General features: G+C 42.7%; 1 protein-coding gene across 5 annotated transcripts in view; it reads left to right on the plus strand.

Moving 5' to 3' along the window:
• Positions 1 to 23,836, plus strand: part of LOC128666762 (gastrula zinc finger protein XlCGF71.1) — a 60,397-nt gene that overhangs the window by 33,730 nt on the left and 2,831 nt on the right. For 3 of the 5 annotated variants that reach the window (XM_053721538.1, XM_053721539.1, XM_053721540.1), the window contains one exon: positions 16,053 to 16,157. In XM_053721538.1, the coding sequence (XP_053577513.1) occupies positions 16,053 to 16,157 (105 nt within the window). Of the gene's footprint in view, positions 1 to 16,052; positions 16,158 to 22,293; positions 23,610 to 23,836 lie in introns of those variants that run through there. The other 2 variants (XM_053721541.1, XM_053721537.1) reach the window with 2 other exon arrangements.

The raw sequence follows: 23,836 nt of genomic DNA on the forward strand, positions 1-23,836 counted from the left end.
GCAATAAGAGCTGGAACACAACATGACAGGGGAAGACTGGGCGAGAATTTTTAAAAATACAAAAAAAAATCCCAACGTCCCCTCAGTTATTAGAATTGAATTTCAAAGTTATAATGAGATGGTATCTTAACCCTTCAAGGTCACACTCTATTTATCCAAGTGCTAGCGATAGATGTTGGAGGGGCTGTGAAGAGAGAGGAAGTTACCTTCACATGTGGTGGAGCTGTGGGAAACGTAAAAAATTTTGGTCAGAAATAGAAAGACATTTCAAGCAGATATTAACAAACGACTTTACATTAACACCCAACATGGCACTACTGAACGACACAACAAAGATGACATGCGCACTCAGGTGCACTCTATTGCATCTGGGACTGACAGGAGCAAAAGCATTAATCGTTTTGAATTGGAAGAGCCAGATACCTCCCATGGTCTGCGCATGGAAAGAAAGGGTAGCAGATATATTGGTAATGGAAGAGTATGGTTATTTGAGAAGGAACAAACTAAATTTCCTGGCAGAGGTTAGGTTTCTATGGGATGAGATGATAGCAGGATCTAGTACCAATATAGAATTAAAGCACTAGATTAATCATAAAATTAGAGTCAGTCCCTCAGCTGAGTTGTATTAAGAGAGGCTCAAACCTCCACGCTTCTTATTTATGTTCTATGGCGTCCCTACCAGCACCTAATAGCACGGAGAGGGAGTGACGAGAGACTAAAAGAATCCCGAATGAGATGACAAACAGTCTAATTTTTCAATTGCCATGTGGAGCATGGCAGATGAAGTCCCCTCGCAGAGGGGAGACTTTACTCTTAGTTCTATTTCTTTTATTTTCTTTGTTTAAAAGTTCACCATATAGTCAAAGTTTTATTATCATAAACACAAACATGTCACCTTGCTTAGCGGAGAAATAGATCGCTAATGAATGTACACTGAGGTGAACATAAGAAGAACTTGGTCATGAATAGTGAAGAATTCAAATGTACAATAATATAAACAACTTGTAACCACATATATTTCATCATGTGTTGTTAAGTGTTGATTGTGAACCTACAATAAAGCTTTTGAAAACCAAAAAGAAAAAAAAAAAAAAGAGAAACATTTAAAATGTCTCTTGAATAAATCTGTTTCCTTTTTTCTTAGTCTAACAAAGAAATGTAGTAATAAAAAAGATGCAATGCTCATACTAACGTCTTACATTCAGAATAAACAGCTTTGCAGACTGGAAAAGGCTAGGGTGCGGATTTGAAAAAGAATTCTCTGAGAGCAAGTCAACAAGCAATGCGCTGCTGCTTTGCAGCGCTACTGCATATTTGACTGCTCACTTCAAACAGCACTTTGCTCTGGATGCACTGTGCTAAGGAAAACGTACACAGTGCAGCCAGAGCACAGCTCAGTTTGAAGAGAACTGTCTAATGTGGAGCAGCACTACAAAGTTCAAGCTCTAACAGTTCCTGCATGTGTTCTGTTCTTTCTGCAGACATGCTGCAATTTCTGCGATGACATCTCAGATCACTGTATGTTCTGCTTTGGGGAGTTACTGCTCTCATGTAGTTTACTGTCTGGTTTATATATGCTGGGGCTGTGCACACAGTTACTTACTGCTCTCTCATGTAGTTTACTGTTTGATTTATAAGTGCTGGGGCTGTACACACAGTTACTTACTGCTGTCTCATGTAGTTTACTGTCTGGTTTATAAGTGCTGGGGCTGTGCACACAGTTACTTACTGCTGTCTCATGTAGTTTACTGTCTGGTTTATAAGTGCTGGGGCTGTGCACACAGTTATTTACTGCTCTCATGTAGTTTACTGTCTGGTTTATAAGTGCTGGGGCTGTGCGCACAGTTACTTACTGCTCTCTCATGTAGTTTACTGTTTGATTTATAAGTGCTGGGGCTGTACACACAGTTACTTACTGCTGTCTCATGTAGTTTACTGTCTGGTTTATAAGTGCTGGGGCTGTGCACACAGTTATTTACTGCTCTCATGTAGTTTACTGTCTGGTTTATAAGTGCTGGGGCTGTGCGCACAGTTACTTACTGCTCTCATGTAGTTTTCTGTCTGGTTTATATATGCTGGGGCTGTGCACACAGTTACTTACTGCTCTCTCTTGTAGTTTACTGTCTGGTTTATAAGTGCTGGGGCTGTGCGCACAGTTACTTACTGCTCTCATGTAGTTTTCTGTCTGGTTTATAATTGCTGGGGCTGTGCATACAGTTACTTACTGCTCTCTCATGTAGTTTACTGTCTGGTTTATAAGTGCTGGGTCTGTGCACACAGTTACTTACTGCTGTCTCATGTAGTTTACTGTATGGTTTATAAGTGCTGGGGCTGTGCACACAGTTGCTTACTGCTCTCATGTAGTTTACTGTCTGGTTTATAAGTGCTGGGGCTGTGCACACAGTTACTTACTGCTCTCTCATGTAGTTTACTGTCTGGTTTATAAGTGCTGGGGCTGTGCACACAGTTACTTACTGCTCTCATGTAGTTTACTGTCTGGTTTATAAGTGCTGGGGCTGTGCACACAGTTACTTACTGCTCTCTCATGTAGTTTACTGTCTGGTTTATAAGTGCTGGGGCTGTGCACACAGTTACTTACTGCTCTCTCATGTAGTTTACTGTCTGGTTTATAAGTGCTAGGGCTGTGCACACAGTTACTTACTGCTCTCTCCTTTAGTTTACTGTCTGGTTTATAAGTTCTGGGGCTGTGCACACAGTTACTTACTGCTCTCATGTAGTTTACTGTCTGGTTTATAAGCGCTGGGTCTGTGCACACAGTTACTTACTGCTCTCTCATGTAGTTTACTGTCTGGTTTATAAGCGCTGGGGCTGTGCACACAGTTACTTACTGCTCTCTCATGTAGTTTACTGTCTGGTTTATAAGTGCTGGGGCTGTGCACACAGTTACTGCTTTCTCATGTAGTTTACTGCCTGGTTTATAAGTGCTGGGGCTGTGCACACAGTTACTTACTGCTCTCTCATGTAGTTTACTATCTGGCTTATAAGTGCTGGGGCTGTGCCCACATTTTCTGACTGCTCTCATGTAGTTTACTGCCTGGTTTATAAGTGCTGGGGCTGTGCACACAGTTACCTACTGCTCTCTCATGTAGTTTACTGTCTGGTTTATAAGTGCTGGGGCTGTGCACACAGTTACTTACTGCTCTCATGTAGTTTACTGTCTGGTTTATAAGTGCTGGGGCTGTGCACACAGTTACTTACTGCTCTCTCATGCAGTTTATTGTCTGGTTTATAAGTGCTGGGGCTATGCACACAGTTACTTACTGCTCTCTCATGTAGTTTACTGTCTGGTTTATAAGTGCTGGGGCTGTGCACACAGTTACTTACTGCTCTTTCATGTAGTTTACTGTCTGGTTTATACGTGCTGGGGCTGTGCACACAGTTACTTACTGCTCTCTCATGTAGTTTACTGTCTGGTTTATAAGTGCTGGGGCTGTGCACACAGTTATTTACTGCTCTCATGTAGTTTAGTGGCTGGTTTATAAGTGCTGGGGCTGTGCACACAGTTACTTACTGCTCTCTCCTTTAGTTTACTGTCTGGTTTATAAGTGCTGGGGCTGCGCACACAGTTACTTACTGCTCTCTCATGTAGTTTACTGTCTGGTTTATAAGTGCTGGGGCTATGCAAACAGTTACTTACTGCTCTCTCATGTAGTTTACTGTCTGGTTTATAAGTGCTGGGGCTATGCACACAGTTACTTACTGCTCTCTCATGTAGTTTACTGTCTGGTTTATAAGTGCTGGGGCTGTGCACACAGTTACTTACTGCTCTCATGTAGTTTACTGTCTGGTTTATAAGTGCTGGGGCCATGCACACAGTTACTTACTGCTCTTATGTAGTTTACTGTATGGTTTATAAGTGCTGGGGCTGTGCACACAGTTACTTACTGCTCTCTCATGTAGTTTACTGTCTGGTTTATAAGCGCTGGGGCTGTGCACACAGTTACTTACTGCTCTCTCATGTAGTTTACTGTCTGGTTTATAAGTGCTGGGGCTGTGCACACAGTTACTTACTGCTCTGTCATGTAGTTTACTGTCTGGTTTATAAGTGCTGGGGCTGTGCACACAGTTACTTACTGCTCTCATGTAGTTTACTGTCTGGTTTATAAGTGCTGGGGCTGTGCCCACATTTACTGACTGCTCTCATGTAGTTTACTGCCTGGTTTATAAGTGCTGGGGCTGTGTACACAGTTACTTACTGCTCTCTCATGTAGTTTACTGTCTGGTTTATAAGTGCTGGGGCTGTGCCCACATTTACTGACTGCTCTCATGTAGTTTACTGCCTGGTTTATAAGTGCTGGGGCTGTGCACACTGTTACCTACTGCTGCTCTCATGTAGTTTACTGTCTGGTTTATAAGTGCTGGGGCTGTGCACACAGTTACTGCTCTCTCATGTAGTTTACTGTCTGGTTTATAAGTGCTGGGGCTGTGTACACAGTTACTTACTGCTCTCTCATGTAGTTTACTATCTGGCTTATAAGTGCTGGGGCTGTGCCCACATTTTCTGACTGCTCTCATGTAGTTTACTGCCTGGTTTATAAGTGCTGGGGCTGTGCACACTGTTACCTACTGCTGCTCTCATGTAGTTTACTGTCTGGTTTATAAGTGCTGGGGCTGTGCACACAGTTACTGCTCTCTCATGTAGTTTACTGTCTGGTTTATAAGTGCTGGGGCTGTGCACACAGTTACTTACTGCTCTCTCATGTAGTTTACTGTCTGGTTTATAAGTGCTGGGGCTGTGCACACAGTTACTTACTGCTCTCATGTAGTTTACTATCTGGCTTATAAGTGCTGGGGCTGTGCCCACATTTTCTGACTGCTCTCATGTAGTTTACTGCCTGGTTTATAAGTGCTGGGGCTGTGCACACTGTTACCTACTGCTGCTCTCATGTAGTTTACTGTATGGTTTATAGGTGCTGGGGCTGTGCACACAGTTACTGCTCTCTCATGTAGTTTACTGTCTGGTTTATAAGTACTGGGGCTGTGCACACAGTTACTTACTGCTCTCTCATGTAGTTTACTGTCTGGTTTATAAGTGCTGGGTCTGTGCACACAGTTACTTACTGCTGTCTCATGTAGTTTACTGTATGATTTATAAGTGCTGGGGCTGTGCACACAGTTACTTACTGCTCTCATGTAGTTTACTGTCTGGTTTATATATGCTGGGGCTGTGCATACAGTTACTTACTACTCTCTCATGTAGTTTACTGTCTGGTTTATAAGTGCTGGGGCTGTGCACACAGTTACTTACTGCTCTCTCATGTAGTTTACTGTCTGGTTTATAAGTGCTGGGGCTGTGCACACAGTTACTTACTGCTCTCATGTAGTTTACTGTCTGGTTTATAAGTGCTGGGGCTATGCACACAGTTACTTACTGCTCTTATGTAGTTTACTGTATGGTTTATAAGTGCTGGGGCTGTGCACACAGTTACTTACTGCTCTCTCATGTAGTTTACTGTCTGGTTTATAAGCGCTGGGGCTGTGCACACACTTACTTACTGCTCTCTCATGTAGTTTACTGTCTGGTTTATAAGTGCTGGGGCTGTGCACACAGTTACTTACTGCTCTCATGTAGTTTACTGTCTGGTTTATAAGTGCTGGGGCTATGCACACAGTTACTTACTGCTCTTATGTAGTTTACTGTATGGTTTATAAGTGCTGGGGCTGTGCACACAGTTACTTACTGCTCTCTCATGTAGTTTACTGTCTGGTTTATAAGCGCTGGGGCTGTGCACACAGTTACTTACTGCTCTCTCATGTAGTTTACTGTCTGGTTTATAAGTGCTGGGGCTGTGCCCACATTTACTGACTGCTCTCATGTAGTTTACTGCCTGGTTTATAAGTGCTGGGGCTGTGTACACAGTTACTTACTGCTCTCTCATGTAGTTTACTATCTGGCTTATAAGTGCTGGGGCTGTGCACACAGTTACTGCTTTCTCATGTAGTTTACTGCCTGGTTTATAAGTGCTGGGGCTGTGCACACAGTTACTTACTGCTCTCTCATGTAGTTTACTATCTGGCTTATAAGTGCTGGGGCTGTGCCCACATTTTCTGACTGCTCTCATGTAGTTTACTGCCTGGTTTATAAGTGCTGGGGCTGTGCACACAGTTACCTACTGCTCTCTCATGTAGTTTACTGTCTGGTTTATAAGTGCTGGGGCTGTGCACACAGTTACTTACTGCTCTCATGTAGTTTACTGTCTGGTTTATAAGTGCTGGGGCTGTGCACACAGTTACTTACTGCTCTCTCATGCAGTTTATTGTCTGGTTTATAAGTGCTGGGGCTATGCACACAGTTACTTACTGCTCTCTCATGTAGTTTACTGTCTGGTTTATAAGTGCTGGGGCTGTGCACACAGTTACTTACTGCTCTTTCATGTAGTTTACTGTCTGGTTTATACGTGCTGGGGCTGTGCACACAGTTACTTACTGCTCTCTCATGTAGTTTACTGTCTGGTTTATAAGTGCTGGGGCTGTGCACACAGTTATTTACTGCTCTCATGTAGTTTAGTGGCTGGTTTATAAGTGCTGGGGCTGTGCACACAGTTACTTACTGCTCTCTCCTTTAGTTTACTGTCTGGTTTATAAGTGCTGGGGCTGCGCACACAGTTACTTACTGCTCTCTCATGTAGTTTACTGTCTGGTTTATAAGTGCTGGGGCTATGCAAACAGTTACTTACTGCTCTCTCATGTAGTTTACTGTCTGGTTTATAAGTGCTGGGGCTATGCACACAGTTACTTACTGCTCTCTCATGTAGTTTACTGTCTGGTTTATAAGTGCTGGGGCTGTGCACACAGTTACTTACTGCTCTCATGTAGTTTACTGTCTGGTTTATAAGTGCTGGGGCCATGCACACAGTTACTTACTGCTCTTATGTAGTTTACTGTATGGTTTATAAGTGCTGGGGCTGTGCACACAGTTACTTACTGCTCTCTCATGTAGTTTACTGTCTGGTTTATAAGCGCTGGGGCTGTGCACACAGTTACTTACTGCTCTCTCATGTAGTTTACTGTCTGGTTTATAAGTGCTGGGGCTGTGCACACAGTTACTTACTGCTCTGTCATGTAGTTTACTGTCTGGTTTATAAGTGCTGGGGCTGTGCACACAGTTACTTACTGCTCTCATGTAGTTTACTGTCTGGTTTATAAGTGCTGGGGCTGTGCCCACATTTACTGACTGCTCTCATGTAGTTTACTGCCTGGTTTATAAGTGCTGGGGCTGTGTACACAGTTACTTACTGCTCTCTCATGTAGTTTACTGTCTGGTTTATAAGTGCTGGGGCTGTGCCCACATTTACTGACTGCTCTCATGTAGTTTACTGCCTGGTTTATAAGTGCTGGGGCTGTGCACACTGTTACCTACTGCTGCTCTCATGTAGTTTACTGTCTGGTTTATAAGTGCTGGGGCTGTGCACACAGTTACTGCTCTCTCATGTAGTTTACTGTCTGGTTTATAAGTGCTGGGGCTGTGTACACAGTTACTTACTGCTCTCTCATGTAGTTTACTATCTGGCTTATAAGTGCTGGGGCTGTGCCCACATTTTCTGACTGCTCTCATGTAGTTTACTGCCTGGTTTATAAGTGCTGGGGCTGTGCACACTGTTACCTACTGCTGCTCTCATGTAGTTTACTGTCTGGTTTATAAGTGCTGGGGCTGTGCACACAGTTACTGCTCTCTCATGTAGTTTACTGTCTGGTTTATAAGTGCTGGGGCTGTGCACACAGTTACTTACTGCTCTCTCATGTAGTTTACTGTCTGGTTTATAAGTGCTGGGGCTGTGCACACATTTACTGCTCTCATGTAGTTTACTATCTGGCTTATAAGTGCTGGGGCTGTGCCCACATTTTCTGACTGCTCTCATGTAGTTTACTGCCTGGTTTATAAGTGCTGGGGCTGTGCACACTGTTACCTACTGCTGCTCTCATGTAGTTTACTGTATGGTTTATAGGTGCTGGGGCTGTGCACACAGTTACTGCTCTCTCATGTAGTTTACTGTCTGGTTTATAAGTACTGGGGCTGTGCACACAGTTACTTACTGCTCTCTCATGTAGTTTACTGTCTGGTTTATAAGTGCTGGGTCTGTGCACACAGTTACTTACTGCTGTCTCATGTAGTTTACTGTATGATTTATAAGTGCTGGGGCTGTGCACACAGTTACTTACTGCTCTCATGTAGTTTACTGTCTGGTTTATATATGCTGGGGCTGTGCATACAGTTACTTACTACTCTCTCATGTAGTTTACTGTCTGGTTTATAAGTGCTGGGGCTGTGCACACAGTTACTTACTGCTCTCTCATGTAGTTTACTGTCTGGTTTATAAGTGCTGGGGCTGTGCACACAGTTACTTACTGCTCTCATGTAGTTTACTGTCTGGTTTATAAGTGCTGGGGCTATGCACACAGTTACTTACTGCTCTTATGTAGTTTACTGTATGGTTTATAAGTGCTGGGGCTGTGCACACAGTTACTTACTGCTCTCTCATGTAGTTTACTGTCTGGTTTATAAGCGCTGGGGCTGTGCACACACTTACTTACTGCTCTCTCATGTAGTTTACTGTCTGGTTTATAAGTGCTGGGGCTGTGCACACAGTTACTTACTGCTCTCATGTAGTTTACTGTCTGGTTTATAAGTGCTGGGGCTATGCACACAGTTACTTACTGCTCTTATGTAGTTTACTGTATGGTTTATAAGTGCTGGGGCTGTGCACACAGTTACTTACTGCTCTCTCATGTAGTTTACTGTCTGGTTTATAAGCGCTGGGGCTGTGTACACAGTTACTTACTGCTCTCTCATGTAGTTTACTATCTGGCTTATAAGTGCTGGGGCTGTGCCCACATTTTCTGACTGCTCTCATGTAGTTTACTGCCTGGTTTATAAGTGCTGGGGCTGTGCACACTGTTACCTACTGCTCTCATGTAGTTTACTGTCTGGTTTATAAGTGCTGGGGCTGTGCATACAGTTACTTACTGCTGCTCTCATGTAGTTTACTGTCTGGTTTATAAGTGCTGGGGCTGTGCACACATTTACTGCTCTCATGTAGTTTACTATCTGGCTTATAAGTGCTGGGGCTGTGCCCACATTTTCTGACTGCTCTCATGTAGTTTACTGCCTGGTTTATAAGTGCTGGGGCTGTGCACACTGTTACTTACTGCTGCTCTCATGTAGTTTACTGTATGGTTTATAGGTGCTGGGGCTGTGCACACAGTTACTTACTGCTCTCTCATGTAGTTTACTGTCTGGTTTATAAGTGCTGGGGCTGTGTACACAGTTACTTACTGCTCTCTCATGTAGTTTACTGTCTGGTTTATAAGTGCTGGGGCTGTGCACACAGTTACTTACTGCTCTCTCGTGTAGTTTACTGTCTGGTTTATAAGTGCTGGGTCTGTGCACACAGTTACTTACTGCTGTCTCATGTAGTTTACTGTATGATTTATAAGTGCTGGGGCTGTGCACACAGTTACTTACTGCTCTCATGTAGTTTACTGTCTGGTTTATAAGTGCTGGGGCTGTGTACACAGTTACTTACTGCTCTCTCATGTAGTTTACTGTCTGGTTTATAAGTGCTGAGGCTGTGCACACAGTTACTTACTGCTCTCTCATGTAGTTTACTGTCTGGTTTATAAGTGCTGGGTCTGTGCACACAGTTACTTACTGCTGTCTCATGTAGTTTACTGTATGATTTATAAGTGCTGGGGCTGTGCACACAGTTACTTACTGCTCTCATGTAGTTTACTGTCTGGTTTATATATGCTGGGGCTGTGCATACAGTTACTTACTACTCTCTCATGTAGTTTACTGTCTGGTTTATAAGTGCTGGGGCTGTGCACACAGTTACTTACTGCTCTCATGTAGTTTACTGTCTGGTTTATAAGTGCTGGGGCTATGCACACAGTTACTTACTGCTCTTATGTAGTTTACTGTATGGTTTATAAGTGCTGGGGCTGTGCACACAGTTACTTACTGCTCTCTCATGTAGTTTACTGTCTGGTTTATAAGCGCTGGGGCTGTGCACACAGTTACTTACTGCTCTCTCATGTAGTTTACTGTCTGGTTTATAAGTGCTGGGGCTGTGCACACAGTTACTTACTGCTCTTTCATGAAGTTTACTATCTGGTTTATAGGTGCTGGGGCTGTGTACACATTTACTGACTGCTCTCATGTAGTTTACTGTCTGGTTTATAAGTTCTGGGGCTGTGCACACAGTTACTTACTGCTCTCTCCTGTAGTTTACTGTCTGTTTTATAAGTGCTGGGGCTGTGCACACAGTTACTTACTGCTCTCATGTAGTTTACTGTCTGGTTTATAAGTGCTGGGGTTGTGCACACAGTTATTTACTGCTCTCTCATGTAGTTTACTGTATGGTTTATAAGTGCTGGGGCTGTGCACACAGTTACTTACTGCTCTCATGTAGTTTACTGTCTGGTTTATAAGTGCTGGGGCTGTGCACACAGTTACTTACTGCTCTCATGTAGTTTACTGTCTGGTTTATAAGTGCTGTGGCTGTGCACACAGTTACCTACTGCTCTCTCATGTAGTTTACTGTCTGGTTTATAAGCGCTGGGTCTGTGCACAAAGTTACTTACTGCTCTCTTATGTAGTTTACTGTCTGGTTTATAAGTGCTGGGGCTGTGCACACAGTTACTTACTGCTCTCTCATGTAGTTTACTGTCTGGTTTATAAGTGCTGGGGCTGTGCACACAGTTACTGCTCTCTCCTGTAGTTTACTGTCTGGTTTATAAGTGCTGGGGCTGTGCACACAGTTACTTACTGCTCTCATGTAGTTTACTGTCTGGTTTCTAAGTGCTGGGGTTGTGCACACAGTTACTTACTGCTGTCTCATGTAGTTTACTGTATGGTTTATAAGTGCTGTGGTTGTGCACACAGTTACTTACTCCTGTCATGTAGTTTACTGTCTGGTTTATAAGTGCTGGGGCTGTGCACACAGTTACTGCTCTCATGTAGTTTACAAGTGCTGGGGCTGTTCACACAGTTACTTACTGCTCTCTCATGTAGTTTATTGTTTGGTTTATATATGCTGGGGCTGTGCATACAGTTACTTACTACTCTCTCATGTAGTTTACTGTCTGGTTTATAAGTGCTAGGGCTGTGCACACAGTTACTTACTGCTCTCTCATGTAGTTTACTATCTGGTTTATAAGTGCTGGGGCTGTGCACACAGTTACTTACTGCTCTCATGTAGTTTACTGTCTGGTCTTTAAGTGCTGGGGCTGTTTCACACAGTTACTTACTGCTCTCTCATGTAGTTTACTGTCTGGTTTATAAGTGCTGGGGCTGTGCACACAGTTACTTACTGCTCTCTCATGTAGTTTACTGTCTGGTTTATAAGTGCTGGGGCTGTGCACACAGTTACTTACTGCTCTCTCATGTAGTTTACTGTCTGGTTTATAAGTGCTTGGGCTGTGCACACAGTTACTTACTGCTCTCTTATGTAGTTTACTGTCTGGTTTATAAGTGCTGGGGCTGTGCACACAGTTACTTACTGCTCTCATGTAGTTTACTGTCTGGTTTATAAGTGCTGGGGCTGTGCACACAGTTACTTACTGCTCTCATGTAGTTTACTGTCTGGTTTATTAGTGCTGGGGTTGTGCACACAGTTATTTATTGCTCTCTCATGTAGTTTACTATCTGGTTTATAAGTGATGGGGCTGTGCACACAGTTACTTACTGCTCTCATGTAGTTTACTGTCTGGTTTATTAGTGCTGGGGTTGTGCACACAGTTACTTATTGCTCATTCCCTTGTAGTTTACTGTCTGGTTTATTAGTGCTGGGGTTGTGCACACAGTTATTTATTGCTCTCTCATGTAGTTTACTATCTGGTTTATAAGTGATGGGGCTGTGCACACAGTTACTTACTGCTCTCATGTAGTTTACTGTCTGGTTTATTAGTGCTGGGGTTGTGCACACAGTTACTTACTGCTCTCTCATGTAGTTTACTGTCTGGTTTATAAGTTCTGGAGCTGTGCACACAGTTACTGCTCTCTCATGTAGTTTACTGTCTGGTTTATAAGCGCTGGGTTTGTGCACACAGTTACCTACTGCTCTCTCATGTAGTCTACTGTCTGGTTTATAAGTGCTGGGGCTGTGCACACAGTTACTGCTCTCTCATGTAGTTTACTGTCTGGTTTATAAGTGCTGGGGCTGTGCACACAGTTACTTACTGCTCTCTCATGTAGTTTACTGTCTGGTTTATAAGCGCTGGGGCTGTGCACACAGTTACTTACTGCTCTCTCATGTAGTTTACTGTCTGGTTTATAAGTGCTGGGGCTGTGCACACAGTTACTGCTCTCATGTAGTTTACTGTCTGGTTTATAAGTGCTGGGGCTGTGCACACAGTTATTTACTGCTCTCTCATGTAGTTTACTGTCAGGTTTATAAGTGCTGGGGCTGTGAACACAGTAACTTACTGCTCTCATGTAGTTTACTGTCTGGTTTATAAGTGCTAGGGCTGTGCACACAGTTACTTACTGCTGTCTCATGTAGTTTACTGTCTGGTTTATAAGTTCTGGGGCTGTGCACACAGTTACTTACTGCTCTCATGTAGTTTACTGTCTGCTTTATAAGTGCTGGGGCTGTGCACACAGTTACTTACTGCTCTCTCATGTAGTTTACCGTCTGGTTTATAAGCACTGGGGCTGTGCACACAGTTACTTACTGCTCTCTCATGTAGTTTACTGTCTGGTTTATAAGTGCTGGGGCTGTGCACACAGTTATTTACTGCTCTCATGTAGTTTACTGTCTGGTTTATAAGTGCTGGGGCTGTGCACACAGTTACTGCTCTCTCATGTAGTTTACTGTCTGGTTTAAAAGCGCTGGGTCTGTGCACACAGTTACTTACTGCTCTCTCATGTAGTTTACTGTCTGGTTTATAAGCGCTGGGGCTGTGCACACAGTTACTTACTGCTCTCTCATGTAGTTTACTGTCTGGTTTATAAGTGCTGGGGCTGTGCACACAGTTATTTACTGCTCTCTCATGTAGTTTACTGTCTGGTTTATAAGTGCTCGGGCTGTGCACACAGTTACTGCTCTCATGTAGTTTACTGTCTGGTTTATAAGTGCTGAGGCTGTGCACACAGTTATTTACTGCTCTCATGTAGTTTACTGTCTGGTTTATAAGTTGTGGGGCTGTGCACACAGTTACTTACTGCTCTCGTGTAGTTTACTGTCTGGTTTATAAGTGCTGGGGCTGTGCACACAGTTATTTACTGCTCTCATGTAGTTTACTGTCTGGTTTATAAGTGCTGGGGCTGTGCACACAGTTACTTACTGCTCTCTCATGTAGTTTACTGTCTGGTTTATAAGTGCTGGGGCTGTGCACACAGTTACTTACTGCTCTCTCATGTAGTTTACTGTCTGGTTTATAAGTGCTAGGGCTGTGCACACAGTTACTGCTCTCTCATGTAGTTTACTGTCTGGTTTACAAGTGCTGGGGCTGTGCACACAGTTACTTACTGCTCTCTCATGTAGTTTACTGTATGGTTTATAAGTGCTGGGACTGTGCACACAGTTACTTACTGCTCTCTCATGTAGTTTACTGTCTGATTTATAAATGCTGGGGCTGTGCACACAGTTACTGCTCTCTCATGTAGTTTACTGTCTGGTTTACAAGTGCTGGGGCTGTGCACACAGTTACTTACTGCTCTCTCATGTAGTTTACTGTATGGTTTATAAGTGCTGGGACTGTGCACACAGTTACTTACTGCTCTCTCATGTAGTTTACTGTCTGATTTATAAATGCTGGGGCTGTGCACACAGTTATTTACTGCTGTCATGTAGTTTAGTGTCTGGTTTACAAGTGCTGGGGCTGTGCGCATATTTACTGACTGCTCTCATGTAGTTTACTGTCTGGTTTATAAGTGCTGGGGCTGTGCGCACATTTACTGACTGCTCTCATGTAGTTTACTGTCTGGTTTATAAGTGCTGGGGCTGTGCACACAGTTACTTACTGCTCTCTCATGTAGTTTACATTTTGGTTTATAAGTGCTGGGGCTGTGCGCACATTTACTGACTGCTCTCTCATGTAGTTTACATTCTGGTTTATAAGTGCTGGGGCTGTGCGCACATTTACTGACTGCTCTCATGTAGTTTACTATCTGGTGTATAAGTGCTGGGGCTGTGCACACAGTTACTTACTGCTCTCATGTAGTTTACTGTCTGGTTTATAAGTGCTGGGGCTGTGCACACAGTTACTTACTGCTCTCATGTAGTTTACTGTCTGGTTTATAATTGCTGGGGCTGTGCACACAGTTACTTACTGCTCTCATGTAGTTTACTGTCTGGTTTATAAGTGCTGGGGCTGTGCACACAGTTACTTACTGCTCTCATGTAGTTTACTGTCTGGTTTATAAGTGCTGGGGCTGTGCACACAGTTACTTACTGCTCTCATGTAGTTTACTGTCTGGTTTATAAGGGCTGGGGCTGTGCACACAGTTACTTACTGCTCTCATGTAGTTTACTGTCTGGTTTATAAGTGCTGGGGCTGTGCACACAGTTAATTACTGCTCTCATGTAGTTTACTGAGTGTCTGGTTTATAAGTGCTGGGGCTGTGCACACAGTTACTGACTGCTCTCTCATGTAGTTTACTGTCTGATTTATAAGTGCTGGGGCTGTGCACACAGTTATTTACTGCTCTCTCATGTAGTTTACTGTCTGGTTTATAAGTGCTGGGGCTGTGCACACAGTTACTGCTCTCTCATGTAGTTTACTGTCTGGTTTATAAGTGCTGGGGCTGTGCACACAGTTACTTACTACTCTCTCATGTAGTTTACTGTCTGGTTTATAAGTGCTGGGGCTGTGCACACAGTTACTGCTCTCTCATGTAGTTTACTGTCTGGTTTATAAGTGCTGGGGCTGTGCATACAGTTACTTACTACTCTCTCATGTAGTTTTCTGTCTGGTTTATATATGCTGGGGCTGTGCACACAGTTACTTACTGCTCTCTCATGTAGTTTACTGTCTGGTTTATAAGTGCTGGGGCTGTGCACACATTTACGGACTGCTCTCTCATGTAGTTTACTGTCTGGTTTATAAGTGCATCACTCGTGCACACTTACCTGTGTCCTGTGTACCTCATGCACATCACACGTGCACACTCACCTGTAACTTGTGTACCTCATGCACATCACACGTGCACAGTTACCTGTGTCCTGTGTACCTCATGCACTTCACACGTGCACACTCACTTGTAACCTGTGTACCTCATGCACATCACACGTGCACACTTACCTGTAGCCTGTGTACTTCAGGTGCATGTGCACGTGTATTGTGTCTTACTTTTCAGCTTAAAAGTAGGAAGATAAGTAAGAAACAAGAAGTGTGTATTTGTTGCTATTGTCTGTCTGGGAAATACACAAACTGTTTTATGGTAAAGTTATAAAAACTAGATCATGTGACATAAACACTAGATCATGTGATATAAACACTAGCTCATGTGTTCTAAAAACTAGATCATGTGATATAAACGCTAGATCATAGGATATAAAAACTAGATCATGTGATATAAGCACTAGATCATGTGATATAAATGCTGGATCATATGATATAAAAACTAGATCATGTGATATAAACGCTAGATCATAGGATATAAAAACTAGATCATGTGATATAAGCACTAGATCATGTGATATAAATGCTGGATCATATGATATAAAAACTAGATCATGTGATATAAACACTAGATCATGTGATATAAATGCTGGATCATATGATATAAAAACTAGATCATGTGATATAAACACTAGATCATGTGTTATAAAAACTAGATCATGTGATATAAAAATTAGATCATGTGATATAAACACTAGATCATGTGATATAAAGACTAGATAATATGATATAAAAACTAGATCATGTGATATAAATGCTAAATCATATGATATTAATACTAGATCATGTGATATAAAAACTAGATTATGTTATATAAAGAAATAGATCATGTGATATAAAGAACTAGATCATGTGATATAAACACTAGATTATGTGATATAAAAACTGAATCTGCTTTATTTGTACAGACGAAGATAACGATGATATAGTGAAAGTTGAGATAACAGACGATCTGTATTCATGTGATCAAGTGAAGACTGAGGAGGATGAAGTTCCTATAAGTACGGCTACAGGTGATTAGCGCATATTAAAGGGATAGTCTACACCAGAATTGTTATTGTTTAAAATTATATATTATCCCTTTATTCCCCATTCCCCATTTTTGCATAACCAACACTGTTATATTAATACCATTTTACCTCTGTGATTACCTTGTATCTAAGCCTCTGCAGACTGCCCCCTTTTCTCCAACATAGGTGTGTCCGGTCCACGGCGTCATCCTTACTTGTGGGATATTCTCTTCCCCAACAGGAAATGGCAAAGAGCCCAGCAAAGCTGGTCACATGATCCCTCCTAGGCTCCGCCTTTCCCAGTCATTCTCTTTGCCGTTGTACAGGCAACATCTCCACGGAGATGGCTTAGAGTTTTTTAGTGTTTAACTGTAGTTTTTATTATTCAATCAAGAGTTTGTTATTTTAAAATAGTGCTGGTATGTACTATTTACTCTGAAACAGAAAAGAGATGAAGATTTCTGTTTGTAAGAGGAAAATGATTTTAGCAACCGTTACTAAAATCGATGGCTGTTCCACACAGGACTGTTGAGAGGAATTAACTTCAGTTGGGGGAACAGTGAGCAGACTTTTGCTGCTTGAGGTATGACACATTCTAACAAGACGATGTAATGCTGGAAGCTGTCATTTTCCCTATGGGATCCGGTAAGCCATTTTTATTACAGAAAGAAAAAAAGGGCTTCACAAGGGCTTTCTAAGACTGTAGACATTTTCTGGGCTAAATCGATTTATATTTTATACTCCATAGCCTTGAGGAATTATTTTAATCTTGGGAATTATGTAAAATAACCGGCAGGCACTGTATTGGACACCTTATTCTCTAGGGGCTTTCCCTAATCATAGGCAGAGTCTCATTTTCGCGCCTGTATTGCGCACTTGTTTTTGAGAAGCATGACATGCAGATGCATGTGTGAGGAGCTCTGATACATAGAAAAGACTTTCTGAAGGCGTCATTTGGTATCGTATTCCCCTTTGGGCTTGGTTGGGTCTCAGCAAAGCAGATACCAGGGACTGTAAAGGGGTTAAATATAAAAACGGCTCCGGTTCCGTTATTTTAAGGGTTAAAGCTTCCAAATTTGGTGTGCAATACTTTTAAGGCTTTATGACACTGTGGTGAAATTTTGGTGAATTTTGAACAATTCCTTCATACTTTTTCGCAATTGCAGTAATAAAGTGTGTTCAGTTTAAAATTTAAAGTGACAGTAACGGTTTATTTTAAAACGTTTTTTGTACTTTGTTATCAAGTTTTTGCCTGTTTAACATGTCTGAACTACCAGATAGACTGTGTTCTGAATGTGGGGAAGCCAAGGTTCCTTCTCATTTAAATAGATGTGATTTATGTGACACAAAATTTAGAGAAAATGATGCCCAAGATGATTCCTCAAGTGAGGGGAGTAAGCATGGTACTGCATCATCCCCTCCTTCGTCTACACCAGTCTTGCCCACACAGGAGGCCCCTAGTACATCTAGCGCGCCAATACTCCTTACTATGCAACAATTAACGGCTGTAATGGATAATTCTATCAAAAACATTTTAGCCAAAATGCCCACTTATCAGCGAAAGCGCGACTGCTCTGTTTTAGAAAATACTGAAGAGCATGAGGACGCTGATGATATTGGTTCTGAAGGGCCCCTACACCAGTCTGAGGGGGCCAGGGAGGTTTTGTCTGAGGGAGAAATTTCAGATTCAGGGAAAATTTCTCAACAAGCTGAACCTGATGTGATTACATTTAAATTTAAATTGGAACATCTCCGCGCTCTGCTTAAGGAGGTGTTATCCACTCTGGATGATTGTGAGAATTTGGTCATTCCAGAGAAACTATGTAAAATGGACAAGTTCCTAGAGGTCCCGGGGCCCCCCGAAGCTTTTCCTATACCCAAGCGGGTGGCGGACATTGTAAATAAAGAATGGGAAAGGCCCGGTATACCTTTCGTCCCTCCCCCCATATTTAAAAAATTGTTTCCTATGGTCGACCCCAGAAAGGACTTATGGCAGACAGTCCCCAAGGTCGAGGGGGCGGTTTCTACTCTAAACAAACGCACCACTATACCCATAGAAGATAGTTGTGCTTTCAAAGATCCTATGGATAAAAAATTAGAAGGTTTGCTTAAAAAGATGTTTGTTCAGCAAGGTTACCTTCTACAACCAATTTCATGCATTGTTCCTGTCACTACAGCCGCGTGTTTCTGGTTCGATGAGCTAGAAAAGGCGATCAATAATAATTCTTCTTCTTATGAGGAGATTATGGACAGAATTCGTGCTCTCAAATTGGCTAATTCTTTCACCCTAGACGCCACTTTGCAATTGGCTAGGTTAGCGGCGAAAAATTCTGGTTTTGCTATTGTGGCGCGCAGAGCGCTTTGGTTAAAATCTTGGTCAGCGGATGCGTCTTCCAAGAACAAATTGCTTAACATTCCATTCAAGGGGAAAACGCTGTTTGGCCCTGACTTGAAAGAGATTATCTCTGATATCACTGGGGGCAAGGGCCACGCCCTTCCTCAGGATAGGTCTTTCAAGGCCAAAAATAAACCTAATTTTCGTCCCTTTCGCAGAAACGGACCAGCCCCAAGTGCTACGTCCTCTAAGCAAGAGGGTAATACTTCTCAAGCCAAGCCAGCCTGGAGACCAATGCAAGGCTGGAACAAAGGAAAGCAGGCCAAGAAACCTGCCACTGCTACCAAGACAGCATGAGATGTTGGCCCCCGATCCGGGACCGGATCTGGTGGGGGGCAGACTCTCTCTCTTCGCTCAGGCTTGGGCAAGAGATGTTCTGGATCCTTGGGCGCTAGAAATAGTCTCCCAAGGTTATCTTCTGGAATTCAAGGGGCTTCCCCCAAGGGGGAGGTTCCACAGGTCTCAATTGTCTTCAGACCACATACAAAAACAGGCATTCTTACATTGTGTAGAAGACCTGTTAAAAATGGGAGTGATTCATCCTGTTCCATTAGGAGAACAAGGGATGGGGTTCTACTCCAATCTGTTCGTAGTTCCCAAAAAAGAGGGAACATTCAGACCAATCTTAGATCTCAAGATCCTAAACAAGTTTCTCAAGGTTCCATCGTTCAAAATGGAAACCATTCGAACTATTCTTCCTTCCATCCAGGAAGGTCAATTCATGACCACGGTGGATTTAAAGGATGCGTATCTACATATTCCTATCCACAAGGAACATCATCGGTTCCTAAGGTTCGCATTCCTGGACAAGCATTACCAGTTTGTGGCACTTCCGTTCGGATTAGCCACTGCTCCAAGGATTTTCACAAAGGTACTAGGGTCCCTTCTAGCGGTGCTAAGACCAAGGGGCATTGCAGTAGTACCTTACTTGGACGACATTCTGATTCAAGCGTCGTCCCTTCCTCAAGCAAAGGCTCACACGGACATTGTCCTGGCCTTTCTCAGATCTCACGGGTGGAAAGTGAACGCAGAAAAAAGTTCTCTGTCTCCGTCAACAAGGGTTCCCTTCTTGGGAACAATAATAGACTCCTTAGAAATGAGGATTTTTCTGACAGAGGCCAGAAAATCAAAACTTCTGAACTCTTGTCAAATACTTCATTCTGTTCCTCTTCCTTCCATAGCGCAGTGCATGGAAGTAATAGGTTTGATGGTAGCGGCAATGGACATAGTTCCTTTTGCACGCATTCATCTAAGACCATTACAACTGTGCATGCTCAGTCAGTGGAATGGGGACTATACAGACTTGTCTCCGACGATACAAGTAAATCAGAGGACCAGAGATTCACTCCGTTGGTGGCTGTCCCTAGACAACCTGTCACAGGGGATGAGCTTCCGCAGACCAGAGTGGGTCATTGTCACGACCGACGCCAGTCTGGTGGGCTGGGGCGCGGTCTGGGGACCCCTGAAAGCTCAGGGTCTTTGGTCTCGGGAAGAATCTCTTCTACCGATAAATATTCTGGAACTGAGAGCGATACTCAATGCTCTCAAGGCTTGGCCTCAGCTAGCAAAGGCCAAGTTCATACGGTTTCAATCAGACAACATGACGACTGTTGCGTACATCAACCATCAGGGGGGAACAAGGAGTTCCCTGGCGATGGAAGAAGTGACCAAAATCATTCAATGGGCGGAGACTCACTCCTGCCACTTGTCTGCAATCCACATCCCAGGAGTGGAAAATTGGGAAGCGGATTTTCTGAGTCGTCAGACATTTCATCCGGGGGAGTGGGAACTCCATCCGGAAATCTTTGCCCAAATCACTCAATTGTGGGGCATTCCAGACATGGATCTGATGGCCTCTCGTCAGAACTTCAAGGTTCCTTGCTACGGGTCCAGATCCAGGGATCCCAAGGCGACTCTAGTAGATGCACTAGTAGCACCTTGGACCTTCAAACTAGCTTATGTATTCCCGCCGTTTCCTCTCATCCCCAGGCTGGTAGCCAGGATCAATCAGGAGAGAGCATCGGTGATCTTGATAGCTCCTGCGTGGCCACGCAGGACTTGGTATGCAGACCTGGTGAATATGTCATCGGCTCCACCATGGAAGCTACCTTTGAGACGAGACCTTCTTGTTCAGGGTCCGTTCGAACATCCGAACCTGGTCTCACTCCAACTGACTGCTTGGAGATTGAACGCTTGATCTTATCAAAGCGAGGGTTCTCAGATTCTGTCATTGATACTCTTGTTCAGGCCAGAAAGCCTGTAACTAGAAAAATTTACCACAAAATATGGAAAAAATATATCTGTTGGTGTGAATCTAAAGGATTCCCTTGGGACAAGGTAAAAATTCCTAAGATTCTATCCTTCCTTCAAGAAGGTTTGGAGAAAGGATTATCTGCTAGTTCCTTGAAGGGACAGATTTCTGCCTTGTCTGTGTTACTTCACAAAAAGCTGGCAGCTGTGCCAGATGTTCAAGCCTTTGTTCAGGCTCTGGTTAGAATCAAGCCTGTTTACAAACCTTTGACTCCTCCTTGGAGTCTCAATTTAGTTCTTTCAGTTCTTCAGGGGGTTCCGTTTGAACCCTTACATTCCGTTGATATTAAGTTATTATCTTGGAAAGTTTTGTTTTTGGTTGCAATTTCTTCTGCTAGAAGAGTTTCAGAATTATCTGCTCTGCAGTGTTCTCCTCCTTATCTGGTGTTCCATGCAGATAAGGTGGTTTTTACGTACTAAACCTGGTTTTCTTCCGAAAGTTGTTTCTAACAAAAACATTAACCAGGAGATAGTCGTGCCTTCTTTGTGTCCGAATCCAGTTTCAAAGAAGGAACGTCTGTTGCACAATTTGGATGTTGTTCGTGCTCTAAAATTCTATTTAGATGCTACAAAGGATTTTAGACAAACATCTTCCTTGTTTGTTGTTTATTCTGGTAAAAGGAGAGATCAAAAAGCAACTTCTACCTCTCTCTCTTTTTGGATTAAAAGCATCATCAGATTGGCTTATGAGACTGCCGGACGGCAGCCTCCTGACAGAATCACAGCTCATTCCACTAGGGCTGTGGCTTCCACATGGGCCTTCAAGAACGAGGCTTCTGTTGATCAGATATGTAAGGCAGCGACTTGGTCTTCACTGCACACTTTTACTAAATTTTACAAGTTTGATACTTTTGCTTCTTCTGAGGCTATTTTTGGGAGAAAGGTTTTGCAAGCCGTGGTGCCTTCCATCTAGGTGACCTGATTTGCTCCCTCCCTTCATCCGTGTCCTAAAGCTTTGGTATTGGTTCCCACAAGTAAGGATGACGCCGTGGACCGGACACACCTATGTTGGAGAAAACAGAATTTATGTTTACCTGATAAATTACTTTCTCCAACGGTGTGTCCGGTCCACGGCCCGCCCTGGTTTTTTAATCAGGTCTGATAATTTATTTTCTTTAACTACAGTCACCACGGTATCATATGGTTTCTCCTATGCAAATATTCCTCCTTTACGTCGGTCGAATGACTGGGGAAGGCGGAGCCTAGGAGGGATCATGTGACCAGCTTTGCTGGGCTCTTTGCCATTTCCTGTTGGGGAAGAGAATATCCCACAAGTAAGGATGACGCCGTGGACCGGACACACCGTTGGAGAAAGTAATTTATCAGGTAAACATAAATTCTGTTATCTCAGTTCTTTTGACAGACTTGCATTTTAGCCAGTTAGAGCCCTCACATAAGTAACTCCACTGGCGTGAGCACAATGTTATCTGTATAGTAAACACATGAACAAACGCCCTCTAGCTGTCAATATGTAGTTTTTTTTTATCCGTGTAATAATTATATACCTAGATTACGAGTTGTGCGTTCGTGTTTTAACGCTGAAAATTGTAATTTCAGCGTTGAAACAGCACCGTAGCCATTACAAGTCTTGTCGGTATAGGTGTACCGCAAGCCTTTTAGCCTGTAACGCAACGTCAGTCCCACCCACGTAAAAATGACGTTTGTTTCATAGGATTCCCATAGCGCTGCCATTACAATTATAATAAAGTGATTAGCCCCTAAACCGCCGCCCTCCCGCATCACAAACACTATTTAAATATTATTAACCCCTAATCTGCTGTCCGCCCCACTATACTTAAGTTATTAAGCCCTACACCGCCGCCACTATAATAAACCTATTAACCCCAAAACCGCAAGCCCCCACAACGAAATATACTAAAGTAAACTATTAACCCCTAAACCTAAAGCCCCCCCACATCTCAATTTACTAAATTAAACTAGTAACCCCTAAACCTAACGCCCCCCTAACTTTATATTAAAATTACAATTTCCCTATCTTAAATTAAAACTTACCTGTCAAATTAAAAAAACTAAGTTTAAACTAATATAATTATTAAACTAAAATTAAACTAACTACTAATAAATTAAACTACAAATTAAAAAATACAAAAAATAACAAACACTAAATTACGAAAAATAACAAACGAAATTATCCAAAATAAAAAGAATTACACATAATCTAATAGCCCTATCAAAATAAAAAAGCCCACCCAAAATAAAAAAAAACCTAGCCTACAATAAACTACCAATAGCCCTTAAAAGGGCCTTTTGTAGGGCATTGCCCTAAGCTCTTTTACCTGTAAAAAAATTTTTACAAAGAACCCACCACCCAACCAACCCCACAAAATAAAAAACCTAACTCTAAAAAAAAACCTAAGCTACCCATTGCCCTGAAAAGGGCATTTAGCTCTTTTGCTGCCCAAACCCTAAACTAAAAAAAAAAAAAAAACTATTGGCTTTCTACCTTTCAATGGGTTTCATCGCCTAACCTCATCAACAGAGCTAAACTGGGAGCTTCTAAGGGGACGTTGCCATCCACTCTCTATATTACTGAGGCGGTTAAGATTCTCACCATTGCATGAAAGATATACAGAGTCCAGAGATACCATTGATTACAAGGATCTTCCCCCTACACCTGAATAAGATGTGGATAAAGCATCCAGAAAATAATACTCGGGAGGACAAGGATAAAACCATCTTTACCCACACAGAGCAGACAGCTTACCTCATAAAGATTGAGGTCTTATCTGGTAAGCAGGAATTCTTACTTTTACACCTTTATTTGAAAACGACATTCACAACAAGAAACCAACATAAACTGTGTTCATTTACCATCAAAGAACTGTTCACTTTTTAATAGGACAAATTGTTCTATATATTCCAGTAGAATATACTATAGCAGAGCGCCTTCTTAATACCATTGATTGCTCTTTCTTTGACATTTCTAACAGTGACATGGGTACACTGTGTCAATACT

This window comes from Bombina bombina, chromosome 7 (genome assembly GCF_027579735.1).
Source record: "Bombina bombina isolate aBomBom1 chromosome 7, aBomBom1.pri, whole genome shotgun sequence".
In the NCBI taxonomy this organism is placed as follows: Eukaryota; Metazoa; Chordata; class Amphibia; order Anura; family Bombinatoridae; genus Bombina; species Bombina bombina.